Consider the following 13,656-nt stretch of genomic DNA (forward strand, 5'->3'; position numbering starts at 1 on the left):
AGACAAACAGTAACTTTGGTTCCTTGTTTGTCAATTAAACACTCATCTTTGCCTGTCCTTTTCCAAGTCTGAGAAGGATTGGACGTGGGACCATGGAGTCCCTGAGCAGAGGAGATTCTCATCTATTTCCCCTGTGATATCATAGCCTTTTCCTTTCCCCTCAGGGAGCAAGGAAATCTCACAGCTGTGTCCAACCAAGAATCTGGTGCTTTCTTACTTAATAAACCTACTATTTCATAGAAAATGGGCCCCACTTCCCCTCTGCATGAGATAGAAAGTCTCCATAGTTTTCATCAGACAAATAAAAAGGTCCCTAAGCCTCATTATAGACTCTCTCTCTCTCTCTCTCTCTCTCTCTCTCTCTCTCTCACACACACACACACACACACACACACACACACACAAAGCTAAACTAAGCTAAGCCAAGCTAACTAAGCTAAGCTAACCTTATTTTAACCCATCCTTCTGCAGAAAAATCATGAAGAACTTGATATGCTTTCTGGAATGAAGCATCACACATATCTAGGATACCAGTAAAAATAGTAAGGGACAGGACAGTGGTCTTGAGAAAGCACAGACTGAAGACTTCATCCATCTTAGGAACTTATCCCAGGGACATTAAGTTGGATCGCAGTGGATAGCACTTATAGATCCCCGACCACATTGATCAGAGCAGCCTTTCTGGACACATGACTGGGAAATCAAAGGAGGGATCAAATGAGCTTTGCCATCTTCATCTTCACTTGGCAGATGTACATCAAAGGAGCCATGATACCTTCCAGTCCCTGTTGGCTTGCTTCTTAAGCACATAGAAAAACCAGACATTGAGGTGTTCAGAAAGCATGTCTTGGACTATGTTTCATCAAAGTCATCTGAAAGTAGGCTGAAATGGTCACCAGATGGCAATCTTAAATACAGTCATCACACAATTAGACATATACTAAAGAAAAAAAAGGAAGCCTTCAAAAATGCTAAAATGAGTCTAAGTGTTCTCTGACTTTTGGGATCATGCAGAATTAGCTAAATACTGAAGGGTGGGCTTTCAGGGTTTAGCTGCCGAGTACTCTGACATGGACAGAAATCTTAGAAGGAAGGTAAAGGATCAGAAGGGGAATTCTCCTCTTACAAGATGTCACCACTCAGTGAGAAATCCTCGGATATCCATCCTGACTTCCAGCAGTTTCAAAATTCCCCTGCTCGGGAGAGCACTGTACCTACCTATTATGTAAAGGGCCAACTAGTAAAATACCCAAGATTCACACCCCAGAAGGAATGCTCCCTGACAGGGCAGTGCCTGGAGAAAAGAATGGGATTACAGTGGTCTGCATCTCCTTTCTGCTGTCAGAAACAAAGGAAATCAAAATGAGCTAGGAATCTACACCTGTAACCCAGATGATTTCCCGGACTTAAACCAGATACGTAAATTAGTCTGTGAGGATGCAATGTAACACTAGAAGAGACCCTGAAAGCTCCCAAAAGAAAGGTAATGTTAACGAACTAGAAAAAAAAGAAAGAAATACCTTACTTCTTAGGGGAAAGGAGAGAGAGCAGGTAACATCCCAACAAGAATGAAGCCATTAGCATTCAGATAAAGAACAGAGATAAAAAATTCTCAGCAGTAATTCTATTTACTGCACCATGAAGAATCATAGAAATATGAAAATAAAACCCTTCAAATACTCTCACTTGTTCCACATTAGATATGGGATGCAATGGGAATGTATACCAACACAGAGCCATGATACAGGAAAAAGATGAGCTCCTAAAAGACAAAGTTTTAACACAGTTGGATGCAGACATTCATGGGAAGTATGAAAAGGTGATGGTTGGACTAAGCATGACTCTGCATGCTTTAGCTCAAGCTGCGTTTTTCATTTTTCGAAATCTAGAACAGGAAAAGTTAGACGTTAAGGGAATGAATGGCTATGATGAAAGTCTCAGGCTAAAGACACAGTCTAAGTAATCCAGAAATATGATGCAACTCTGGGCTGAAAGGACACTTTAAAATGATTATGCCCAGAGAATCAGAGGCTACCTTCTTGGAACCTGCCCAAACTGCAATGGAAACAATAGAGGGACTGATGCTCCCAGAAGCAGATTTCTTCCCATTACTATTATCCCCAGAGTGACTGGATTAAGGGATCCTGCCATTGCTCTTCAGTATAAATGAGATGGGTAAATTTTAGTGTTTATGACCATAAGACGAGACTCATGATTGAAAAGAGAGGAAGATTTGGGGCCCTAGTATTATCATATTTTTTTCAGTCTAAAATGGTTGTACCATTCAGAAATTTCAGCTAAACTGATAAGATGCTGTTTTACTCAGCTGCTTGTCTGTTCATGCGGAGATCTCCATTTCTGTCACTCCTTGTTGTGGTTTGAAAGAAAATGCCCCCCAAAGGGAGTGACACTATTAGAAGGTGTGGTCTTGCTAGAAGAAATGTGTCTCTGTGGGGGTGGGTTTTAAGGTCTCTTTTCTTCAAACTTCCCTCAGTGTGACAGTGAGTCAACTTCCTGTTGCCTGGAAGATGTAGCACTCTCAGCTCCAGCACCATGTCTGCCTGCTCACTACTGTGCTGTCCATCATGGTAATAATGAACTGGAGCTCTGAACCAGTAACCAAACCACCCCAGATATATGATTTCCTTTTAAGTGTTGTCTTGGTCATAGTGTCTTTTCTTTCACAGCATATAAAAACCCAAGCTAAGACACTCCTGCACAATAGTTCTTCAGTCCATACCCTATTTGGTAGAGCCTTGAGGTTTAGGTTCAAAGTCCCATTGCTTCTTCCTCCAGGACAACAAGACCAAGGAAATAATATCAACATGTCAGTATGGACAAATGGAACAACCCAGAGAAGGCAGAAGAGTCACTGCAGATGTCATATACATTGAACATCCCTCCTATTTCCACATCAAAACCAATATTCCTCAAAGCATCAAGCCAGGGAGGGAAAAATATCCACAGTGAATGATTTAATAAATAAAGAATTATCCAAGCTTTTGACCAACACAGATCCTGTTCATCTTTTCCAGGGTCTAGACTGATGATCTACCTGATCACCCCCAACCCATCACCCAGTGTATGAGCAAATCTGATCACAATTACTTATGCCACAAGCAACCACTAGGTTTTGACAAGGACATGTCCTACCTGTCCCCAACCCCCAGGTTCTCTCATGCCATAACTAACCTTTCCAGGCAGTCAGATCCACTCTCACACTCAGTGTTTGGATCAGGATACACATCCTACATGACAATCCCTATAACTCTGGCCCCCTAAGTGATGTATAACCTCTAGGGTCAACCTATTTGCACATCTTCTCTTCTGCCCCAACCTTCTCTGTCCATATCAGACATGGAACTGTCACAAGAAGTCTGAAAGCCCAGATTTCAGCACAAAAAGTACAGTTTGAAAGAGCACGCCTGTATCACCCCTCCAATATCTAATAGTTCTGTAGAACTATTGAGAATTTCCAAGATGACCAACAGGTCTCAGAATTTAAAAGAACGTTATAAACTTCATCAACAAATTCTAAGAGTTTAAAGAAGACACGAAGACAGCTAAAGGAAATTGACTTGAAACGATTTAAGGAGAATAAAGGCTTAAGTGATGCCCAAGAAAATACAGACACAGGGCTGAAAGAATGACAACAACAACAGAGGATTTGAACATGGAAGGCACCAAGTAGATAGAAACATCGAAGAGGACTCAACCTGAAATAAAGATAGGACTGAAAAACCCAGAGAACTCAAAGGAAAGCTTTACAATACAATGGGATTAAAAAGAGGATATACTATTAGGACTCAAAGATAAAGGAGAAAATCTAGACCAAATGAGCAAGGAATATGAGAAAATAAAAACAATGGAAAGTAACATACAAGAAATGTTAAACATCAAGAAAAGTCCAAACCTTCTAATTCTATGCATAAAGAAAGAAGAAGAATCACAAATCAATAGTATAGACCAGGCACTCAATATCATTGCAGAAAACTTCCTCAGACTAAGGAAAGGCATGTCCATATAGCTACAAACACAGAAAACACCAAAAAGGCAAGTCCTGAAAAGAAATGCTCCCTGGCATGACGTAATTAAAACATTAATAATACAAAATGAAAAAGGTGTTCTGAAAGCCACAATGGAAAAAAATCCAAGTCAGATAAATGAAAACCCACCAAAATAGTAACTGATTTTTCAATGAATACTTTGAAAGTTAGAAGAGCCTGGTGTGATGCATTCCAAAAGTTAAGTACCATAAAAGTCAGTCTAAACAAGTCTACCCAGAAAAACTGTTCACCGTAGCTAAATAGGAATAAAAACTTTTCCATGGTATAAACAGCCTAAAAATGTATATACAAACAAAACCAAAATAAAATAGAGGAATTTTATTTCATGCTAAAGAGAGGAATGAGCATAGCCACAAGACTGTGGAAAGAAATGGGAGCCATAATAACTAAAACACAAAGTAGGTACCAAGGAGAACACAAACAACAAAACTTAACAGTATAGTGACCACAATTAACATACACATTTTCATTATAGTTAAATGTAATGACTTTAATTATCTAATCAAAAGATATAGAATGAATGGCTCAAGAAATAAAACTCAGAGACCACTCTGGGCATGGAAATAGGTAGATGGATGCAGATCTTCACCTCTCCTCCTGCTCCTCCAAATACAATCCCACAGTCTCATTCCTGGGTCCTCAGAATGCAGCCTTCGTCCTTCCCCACGCCCCACCACCATAACCATTTCCAATGGATTCCTTAGATCTTCCCCACCTAAGTTCCTTCTCCTGACTCTTTGCTCTATCCCAACCCGCATCTCCAGCAGGCACTCTCTGGGAACACACTGACCACACTGGCCACTCTGGGCAGGGAATTACGTAGGCTAACTGCAGATCTTCAACTTTCTGTCTTCTCCAAATCCATTGTGATGCTCAGCTCTAAAGCAGAACACCTGCGATGGCCTCCATTTCCCCACTGCACCCATGTCCCCTGAAACACACAGATTTTTCCTCTAAACTTCATTCCCTCAATCTACTGCTTTGCCTCATTCCCCAGCTCAAGCAGGTTCTCCCTGGGAACACATTCTTTCCTGGGAAGCACATAAGCTAACTACAGATATTCACCTCTTCCTCCATTCCTTCAAGTCCAAAATCCCGCTCTCATCAAAAAGCCCTGTAGCAATCTTACCACCAGCTCTGCAGCAGACCTTCAGATGTCACCTCTCTTCACTCCCTGCCCCCATTCCCAGGGACAAACTAAGCAGGTCCTGGTGGAACGCCCTGCTTTCCTCCCTTGTGTGAGCCCCTCCACTGCCACAGTCCATCCTTGTTCCTGTGCCATGTCCTTAATGCCTAGAAACACATTTTGCTGGAACCTCCTGTGGCCACACCTATAAGAGGCAGAAATTTTTTTCTACAGGGAACACAGTCACAACACTCTACGGAGAACCAGAAAAGAAAGAGAAAACAAGGAAAAAACACCCATCCAACAAAAAAAAAAAAAACAGATATCAGCATCTAGAGTTGCATTCTTCCCAATCACAAATGCTCAGACATCAGCAAGAAAAATATAATCAATAACAACCAGGACAACATGTCTCAACTGTAGCCCAGCAAACCTACTACAGCCGGCACTGAATATTCCAACATATTTGAATTACAACTAAAAATAACTTAAAACACCTTTTATGAATATGATAGAGGTCCTTAAAGATGAAACAAATAAATCTCTTAAAAATCTATAAAAATATAAACAAACAATGGAAAGAAATTAATAAAACTATTCAAGACATAAAAGTAGAAAAAGAATCGATAAAGAAAACCCAAACTGAGTGAAATTTGGAGATGAAAAAATTTAGGAATTTGAATAGAAACCTCAGAGACAAGAATACAAGAAATGGAATAAAGAAATTGAGGAAGGAGAAGAAACACGGATCAAAAGCACAGAAGCTATTTTCAACAAAATCATAGAAGAAAATGCCCTTAGTCTAAAGAAAAATATGACTTTCAATGTACAAAATAACATATAAAATGCCAAAGAGAATGGGCCAGGTCAGAAAGCCCCCTCATCACATAATAATCAAAGTGCTAATATTATAAAAAGAAGAAAGAATATTAAAAGCTGCAAGTGAAAGGGAACCAAGTAACAAAAAAATTCAGACCTATTAGAATTATGCCTGATTTCTCAATGAAGACTCTAAAAGCCAGACAAGCCTGGACAAATATGCTGTAGACTCTAAGAGACCACAAATGTCAACCCATACTATTACAACCAGAAAAACATTCAATCACCATTAATGTAGAAAACATGACAACCCTTGACAAAACCAAATTTAAGCAATATCTACCTACACACCAAGTCCTACAGAAATTACTGAAAGGTAAAGTTAAAGCTAAAGAGGTTAACTACATACAAGAAAACACAAGGGAATAAATAATCTCTCAAGCAAAGTCAAAAAGGGAAATACAGACAGAAACACACACACACACAGAGGGAGGGAGGGAGGGAGGGAGAGAGAGAGAGAGAGAGAGAGAGAGAGAGAGAGAGAGAGAGAGAGAGAGAGAGAGAGAGAGAGAGAGAGAGAACAACAAAATAATAGTAATCTTCGGTCATTGATGTCTGTTAACATCAGCAATCCCATTTCACCAATAAAAAGACACAGACTAACAGCATAGATACCTTGTTTTGCCAATATAAAGACATGGACTAAAAGATAGACATCAGCTCAGGGTAAGAATTTGGAAAAGGATATTTCAAGTATGTGGATCTAAGATACAAGCATATGTAGTCATTTTAATATCTGACAAAATACTTCAAAACTAATTAGAAGAGATAGAGAAGGAACCTCATACTGTCAGAAGAAAATCCACCATGAATATATTTTAATTCTTAGTTTTAGCACAAAACACAAGAAGATACAAGTTCATAAAGAAACATTATTACAGTTTAAATTATATACTGACCCTTATATACTGAGAGTGGATGACAGCAAAACTCCTCTCTTGCAAATAGACAGGATAGCCACAAAAACTAAGCAGAAAAATGTTCTAGACTGAAACTAACAGATGTTATAAATCAAATACACATAGCAGCTATTAACAGAAATACAAGCAGTCATTAAAAGTCTCTCAACCAAAAGGTCTGAGACTAAATGGATTTAGGTAGTTTTAGTGTAGATTTTAACCATAATTTCAAAATAAAGTTAATGCCAATGCCCCTCAAATTAATGCACACAATAAAAACAGAAAGAATATTGTCCAATTCATTTTACAAGGCCACAGTTAGTTTGGACAGCAAAGCCACATAAATACCAAATAACTATAGGGAACTGAATTATAGACCAATTTCCTTTATGAACATAGATGCAAAAATTCTCAATACAATACTAAATACAAGACACATCAAAAAGTTCATTCACTATGACCAAGTACACTTTGTCTACGATATGCAGGGATCAGAAGGTAGAAAAATCTCTCCTGTTCTTGGATCAGTAGGATTAACATAGCAAAAATGACCATTCTACAAAAAACAACTATAGATTCAATGCAATTCCCATCAAACTTCCAACACAATTCTTTCTCAGATTCTGAAAGATCAGTTTTCAGCTTCATATGGAAACACACACACACACACACACACACACACACACACGGTGTGAGAGGTCTTTCTGTTTATGTTTTGCTTTTATTGGTTAATAAATAAAGAAACTGCTTTGGCAGAAAAAGTATAAAAGTCAGAGATATTAGAGAACAGCAATGAAATGAGCCAAGCAGCAAGCATAGAGCCACACACAGGCCTGTACCAGGTTGTGTGAGTTTGTGTGTGTGTGTGTGTGTGTGTGTGTGTGTGTAATATATGTATATGTGTGTGTAATGTTTTATTGTTTAAAGTTTATATGGAATTCTTGAGTGTGCAAAAGAGTAGGTCACTACCTCCTGAGTCAGATAAGTCTCCATGAATGAGACACCCAGTTTAAGCATTACTTTCCTCATTGGGTGGGCCATCCTTATTGCTCTCTGACCTTCTTGTCCCAACATAGTCTTTAATATCACTTGTGTCATTGTAAGATATTATGCTGGTGAAACCTTCACAGCCTGCTAACAATTAACCTACACGATAAAGAGGATTCTAGATAAGCAGACTTACTAATTCATCTGGATTACAGAAGACCACTTCCCTGAGTTATCTCTCCATGATGCCCATGCAGGTAAGGTTACTAAGACCCGATAGCCAGTCTCTGAAGTCAAGCATTAAGAAACTGAAAAGAGATCTAACTATGTTTATGATTTATTGTGAACTGAGAAAACATTCTAATGCCTGCACTACATGCTTGAGCCCACAGAAAGTACTAAATAGTGTATACCAAAGGAACACATATATAGTAGCATATATTTGTTATGTTTTGAACATACATGTGTATGGCAAAGTTGAATGCATTAGATAGGTAAGCTTGAGGATTATCAACTATAGATAATAGGAGAATAAGACCATAACAGCAAAAGCCTGTATTGAAATAGCTGTCAGCGCTCAGCACATTGTAGCACTGAACATTCCGGAAAATAATACCTGTAATTGCAAACATGGTCACCTTGATTTCTATGACTCAGGGAAGCTAGTACAGGATTGGGTTGCTGGAAAGCAAGAGTCAGAGCCAAGCACAATGCATTGGGGACACAGTAACATCACACTCTATAGAGTGGTAAAAAATTGGAACTGGGTGAATTCATGTCAACTAAAAACATCAAATCCAGAAGTTGTCATATAGTCCTTCAGAGCAGGGTTGCTAGTATATAAATAGAACTCTGCATGCAGACTGCAGCCAAAGACTGAAGATCATCCATCAGAGAGAAGCCATCCACTCTTTTTTCTAGAACACCAGCACCACATTTAATTCTGGCTTCAAGACAAATGTCGTGTTTGAACATAAAAAAGTCACCTCACAAAAAAAAGAAAAAGTAGACGCTACAATTGAATTTAGCTTTTATTTTTAAAGACGCCATTTAGTACAGTGAAAACGTTAAAATCAAGTCACGACAGGAATCCATGACACAAATCAGCGCAGTGCAGCAGTGACAGCAGCAACCACGCCTTACTAGCGCAAACATCCTAGATTTCACATCCTACCCTGGCTTCTCAATGACTGCAGTGTCTTCTGCACACAGCAGAGGCTGACCACATTGAAGACGATGGGTTCTTCTGTATGTGTTGCCCTAATATCTTCCCCTCCTTCTCAGTCCCAGGTAGCTCACAATACAGGGTACATGGCATAGGAAGCGATTCCGCAGTAGTTGTTCTGGTCTCTGGGAATCTTCATGTAGCCTTTCTCTCCCCAACTTTCACCATGGCTGAAAAATTGAGTTTTCCATTTAGTAGAAAAGATATGGCAGAGTGGATTATTACAATAACTCCACATATGAACACTGAGCCAGAGGCCAACGCAATGGAAAGAATCAGAAAGGGCAGAGAATTAATTCCAGAACACCAAGAGTTATCTCAGAGGACAGTAAAAGTCACAGCAGGAAAAGTTAGTACATCTTCTACCCACAGGTTGTCCAGAAATAACCAATGAGAAAGAGAAAATCAATGACACAAAGATTATATGATTGCCAGGGAAAGCAGTGACAGAATCTAAACTCGGTTTTCATTCATATATTATATGCTAGTGCTCCAGAAGATAGGGATCAGACAAATAAAGCCAGATCACACAAGGGTAAGGTTTGGGGTTTGAGTCCAAGTTCCTCTTGAAGCTTAAATGAGGGTGAAGACAAGTCTCAGTGCCTGGGAGCACTTGGACTTCCTCCACAGGACAAAAGTTCCCACCAGCACAGCCCCCGTGTGAACTCATTCACACTGCCCTGTAACTGAAGCCGTAGGGAATGTGGTGTCTTCATCTGGTCTGTGTGAGCATCTGTTCTCACATAGCACTCACTCACACAGACACACACTCACAACCAATGAAAATAACTTTTAAAAATTAGGATGGTTTTGCAGCCAACATGTAACTGCAGAAGCTGGATGTGTCTAAAACAAACTGGATAAGCACGCTACCAAAAACAGAAAACTAGGATCAATGGTACTCAACTCCTCAATACATAAGGTGGAGGACAAGTTAGAAAGATAATTAATGTCGATATCAGACCTATATACAAATACACACACATACAAACACACAAATAAATGCACACACATAAACACACAAACACACACATACACACACAACACATACATTTGAGCACTAAAAGGAAAAAATGTTCCTTTTTCAACTTAATTGTGATAATGCTTTCTGTGGCTTCTATCTAAACTATCACTATTAGTAGAAAGTTCCATTTGAAACCTAAAGTACAAACAGTGGTAGCTTTTATACCTGTTCTTTATCAGCCAGTATTTCTTGCCCTCTGACTCTCTGCCTTCATAGCCAAAGCCAACCAACAGCACCGAATGCGTAGGAGAATCACGTCTGCAGTTTGGCTCATGGTACATACCTAAAAAGCAAAGCAGTGGAGTAAAAGGCACCAGGAACCTGATAATGACCATAGTCAACAATAATAAGTGTGGCATATTCTAATTGGACAGTAATGACAGAAATTCCAATAAAAATAAAAGCCATTCTTGATAGAAATCCTGATTATAAATTCTCATCAAAATCCTAAAACAAAATAAAATGAGCATAACTTTGTTGAAAAGTAGTTTCCCTTATTAACATAAAATGACTCTTTCATATCTTTGGTTTTTGCTAATAGAATCACATTCCAAGAAATCATAACTGAGCATAGAACTTTTCATTGAAGGCACTCTTTAGAATCCAGTTTTAGAAAGGCAACAGCTCCATATATTAATATACACCAAGTAGAGAAAAGTAGAGTGAACAAAGCTAAACAATATGATAAATAATGAAGTACATACATGCATAGGTATGTCTTGTTATGTAGAAACAGTACATGTGATTACTGTACTAACAAGTGTAAAATTTACAAACGCTAACACTCACATCAAATTTTATACATTGTTAAGATATCAACTTGGCACATCCTAAAGGGTCACAAGCATTCTTCATTAATGTCTAGAAAACCACATACTTGCCTCCCGTATATTTTTTAAAAGATTCATGTCCAGCATCAATTCCAACAGCAATGGGCCCATGAGTTACTAAAGCATTCAGTAGGGCATCTTCATTCCTTGGGACAACGAAAAAGCGGGCGACCTTGACAACAGAACGTTCAGCACGGTACCTGCAGTGTCCTTCCTTAAAAAGGTGAACAGTTAAAAGATTTGGTTACTTCCTCTACCTTCTGGAGAGCAAAAGTCAGAACCATAACACTTGGCACTTTGCAGAGGACCAACTCTACATCTGCACTGTCATAAATCATTTCAGGAAGGGAAATGTTACTAGAATAATTGGAACTGAAAATCAGCTCCCGTGTCTCCAATGACACCTCTATCTACAAGAAATTTTTATGGTGCAGAAATCTGTATTATATGTGGAATGCTTTGCACATTATCTATGTGTACAGAAGCAGGAACACCTACATGGAACTATGAAATCAGGCAACCGTGCCATGGTGGATACTGTAAGGTTAGCACTGGTGCTGTGCAGAGAGAGTCTACATTCAATGGGAACTGTGAAGGCAATGGATTATCTCTGCCTTTTTCCCTTTGCACCAGCCTAACTGAAATGACAGCCTAGTAAGTCCACTTACCTTTGCTTCATATGGATAGGTGGCCTCAGCCTCCAGACCTCCATTGTTCCTTACATATTGGAAGGCATTATAGATCCTGCCTCCTTTACAGCCAGTAGTACCAAAAGATCTAGAGCAGTCAACTAGGTTCTGTACACTCAGTGGGGTCAGTTTTCCTGTTTTCTTGAACAGTTGTCCTTCTATGGCAGCAGCCACAGCAAAAGCCCAACAAGCACCACAACCTCCCTGAGTAGGAAAGATAATATTGTCATCCACAAACAAATACTAACAGCCAGCAAAAACTCAAGCAGTTGAGTACTTATCAAAAATGAACTATTAGCATTTGGTGGATGCCTAAGTGAGAAGAGTCGGTCTTCATGGAGAGGTGTCTTATGCCCCAGTGGGTGGCCACACAAACACACACAGATGCACATAAAGTCTTGATATACTTGTTGCCAGGTGTTCTGATGAATGTCATTAATGGAAGAACCTAAGTCTGGAGAGAGATATAGTGGGACCACTAGAAGGAGGTTAAAGAGTAAATAAGTAGTGCGTGGAAATGCTAGATATATATTCTACACCTGTATAGGCCCCATAATTGGTAAGACATGAATTAGGGATTCCTCATTTTGGGGGACAACCAAAAAACATTTGTTACTAGCAACAGAATTCTAACGACAGTAACTGTGGTATTCAAGATATGAAAATAAGTTTGGTTAATATCATGTCATACCAGTCAAATACATACATGTCAATAACTTGTTGCATCCCCAATAGAAGACAGTCATGTGATGTCATACCTGTCTCCGCACGGGGGTTACATAGCCTTGTGTTCTCCAATCCAAAGTTTTGGAGATGTTGGTATCTCCTCGTTTCTGGATGTGTTTCCCATTCCTTAGAGTCAGAACTGAGCTCCCCTTCATCCTTTCCCTCACCTCTTCACCAGTCTTCAGGGAATAGCACATAAAGACTCAATTAAACAACAGAAGAGGAACAGAACAAGTGCGGGACAGTTTGAGTCACACTCACCATGTCACCAAATTCATTCATCTCCACGGTGACGTTGTTCATCCCCAGGCCATTCTCCTCACTGAGCAGTTTGATCATCTTGACATTTTCTTCCCATATTGCTCTCCGATGCCTTTCTTCCTCCTGGAAACAAACAGAATGAATGGCATTCATTTCTAATTACACCCCTGTACTACCTGACCAAGGGGATTGGCTGCTGTATATGCATAGATGTCAAAGAGAGAAATCTCAGGACACTGAAGCAAGCCACTCTCGACACCCGATGAGCAGAGACAGTGGCCACCTTGTGCTCATCTTCTGTACATTGGTACCTCAAGTAGGGATGGCATCTATGGTCTCTGTTATATCCATGGACCCCCAACAGCCATGAACGTGCTCTACAAAGACACTGCTTCAGGTGTCCATGTGACCTACTGGGCTGTATGTTTTCTCAAAGCTCCTCTTCCACTCCTCCCACTCAGCATCCAAACTGTAATCTGGTGTTGGAGCAGCTGAGGCCAGTCCCAAGCACAGGATGGCCAAGAAGACAGCAGCAGTCATGTCTCAAACACCTGTAGAGAGAAGAAAAATGAAGAGGAGAACACGCCAACACTCTTGAGAAATTAAGCCATTTGTGCTAGATAACATTATTCCATCTACTCTCCCAAATACTGAATCAAAAATTTTTTGAAATAGCTAAATATGAGTTTGAACTAGAAATGCCATTGATAGCATTTAGTTTTTACATAAAATTACAGGAACTGTGGGGAGTATTCTAGAAATTCCTGGAAACTGCCGGGTGCTGCAAATTGACATGATCAGAAAGATGAGCATGGACATCAAATTCAAAAGTCACATATCTAGGAGCTTGGATAAAGTGAACATAGGATTTGTAATGGTAAGAATCTTCTCTTATGTGGCATCTGATCCTAACTACAAGTTTCCCCAGGACTTGAAATCACAC

General features: G+C 39.6%; 1 protein-coding gene across 1 annotated transcript; it reads right to left on the reverse strand.

Annotated features, from left to right (window-relative positions):
- Positions 1-9,253: 9,253 nt before the first annotated feature.
- Positions 9,254-13,253, reverse strand: LOC119816444 (cathepsin 7-like). The gene is made up of 7 exons (XM_038333095.1): positions 13,128-13,253; positions 12,714-12,836; positions 12,485-12,631; positions 11,702-11,930; positions 11,089-11,247; positions 10,373-10,490; positions 9,254-9,353 (listed from the first exon to the last, which is right to left on the reverse strand). The coding sequence occupies exons 1-7, from the start codon at positions 13,251-13,253 to the stop codon at positions 9,254-9,256; spliced, it is 1,002 nt and encodes a 333-aa protein (XP_038189023.1).
- Between the last annotated feature and the right edge of the window lie 403 nt (positions 13,254-13,656).

Source organism: Arvicola amphibius, chromosome 6 (genome assembly GCF_903992535.2).
Source record: "Arvicola amphibius chromosome 6, mArvAmp1.2, whole genome shotgun sequence".
Classification (NCBI taxonomy): domain Eukaryota; kingdom Metazoa; phylum Chordata; class Mammalia; order Rodentia; family Cricetidae; genus Arvicola; species Arvicola amphibius.

Excerpts from the sequence above, each read along its gene's own strand:
- LOC119816444 (XM_038333095.1), bottom strand. The coding sequence starts at position 13,253 with ATGACTGCTGCTGTCTTCTTGGCCATCCTGTGCTTGGGACTGGCCTCA. Across the intron at positions 12,837-13,127 it reads TTGAGAAAACATACAGCCCA|GAGGAAGAAAGGCATCGGAG; the intron begins GTAGGTCACATG and ends GTTTGTTTCCAG. Across the intron at positions 12,632-12,713 it reads TGAATGAATTTGGTGACATG|ACTGGTGAAGAGGTGAGGGA; the intron begins GTGAGTGTGACT and ends TATTCCCTGAAG.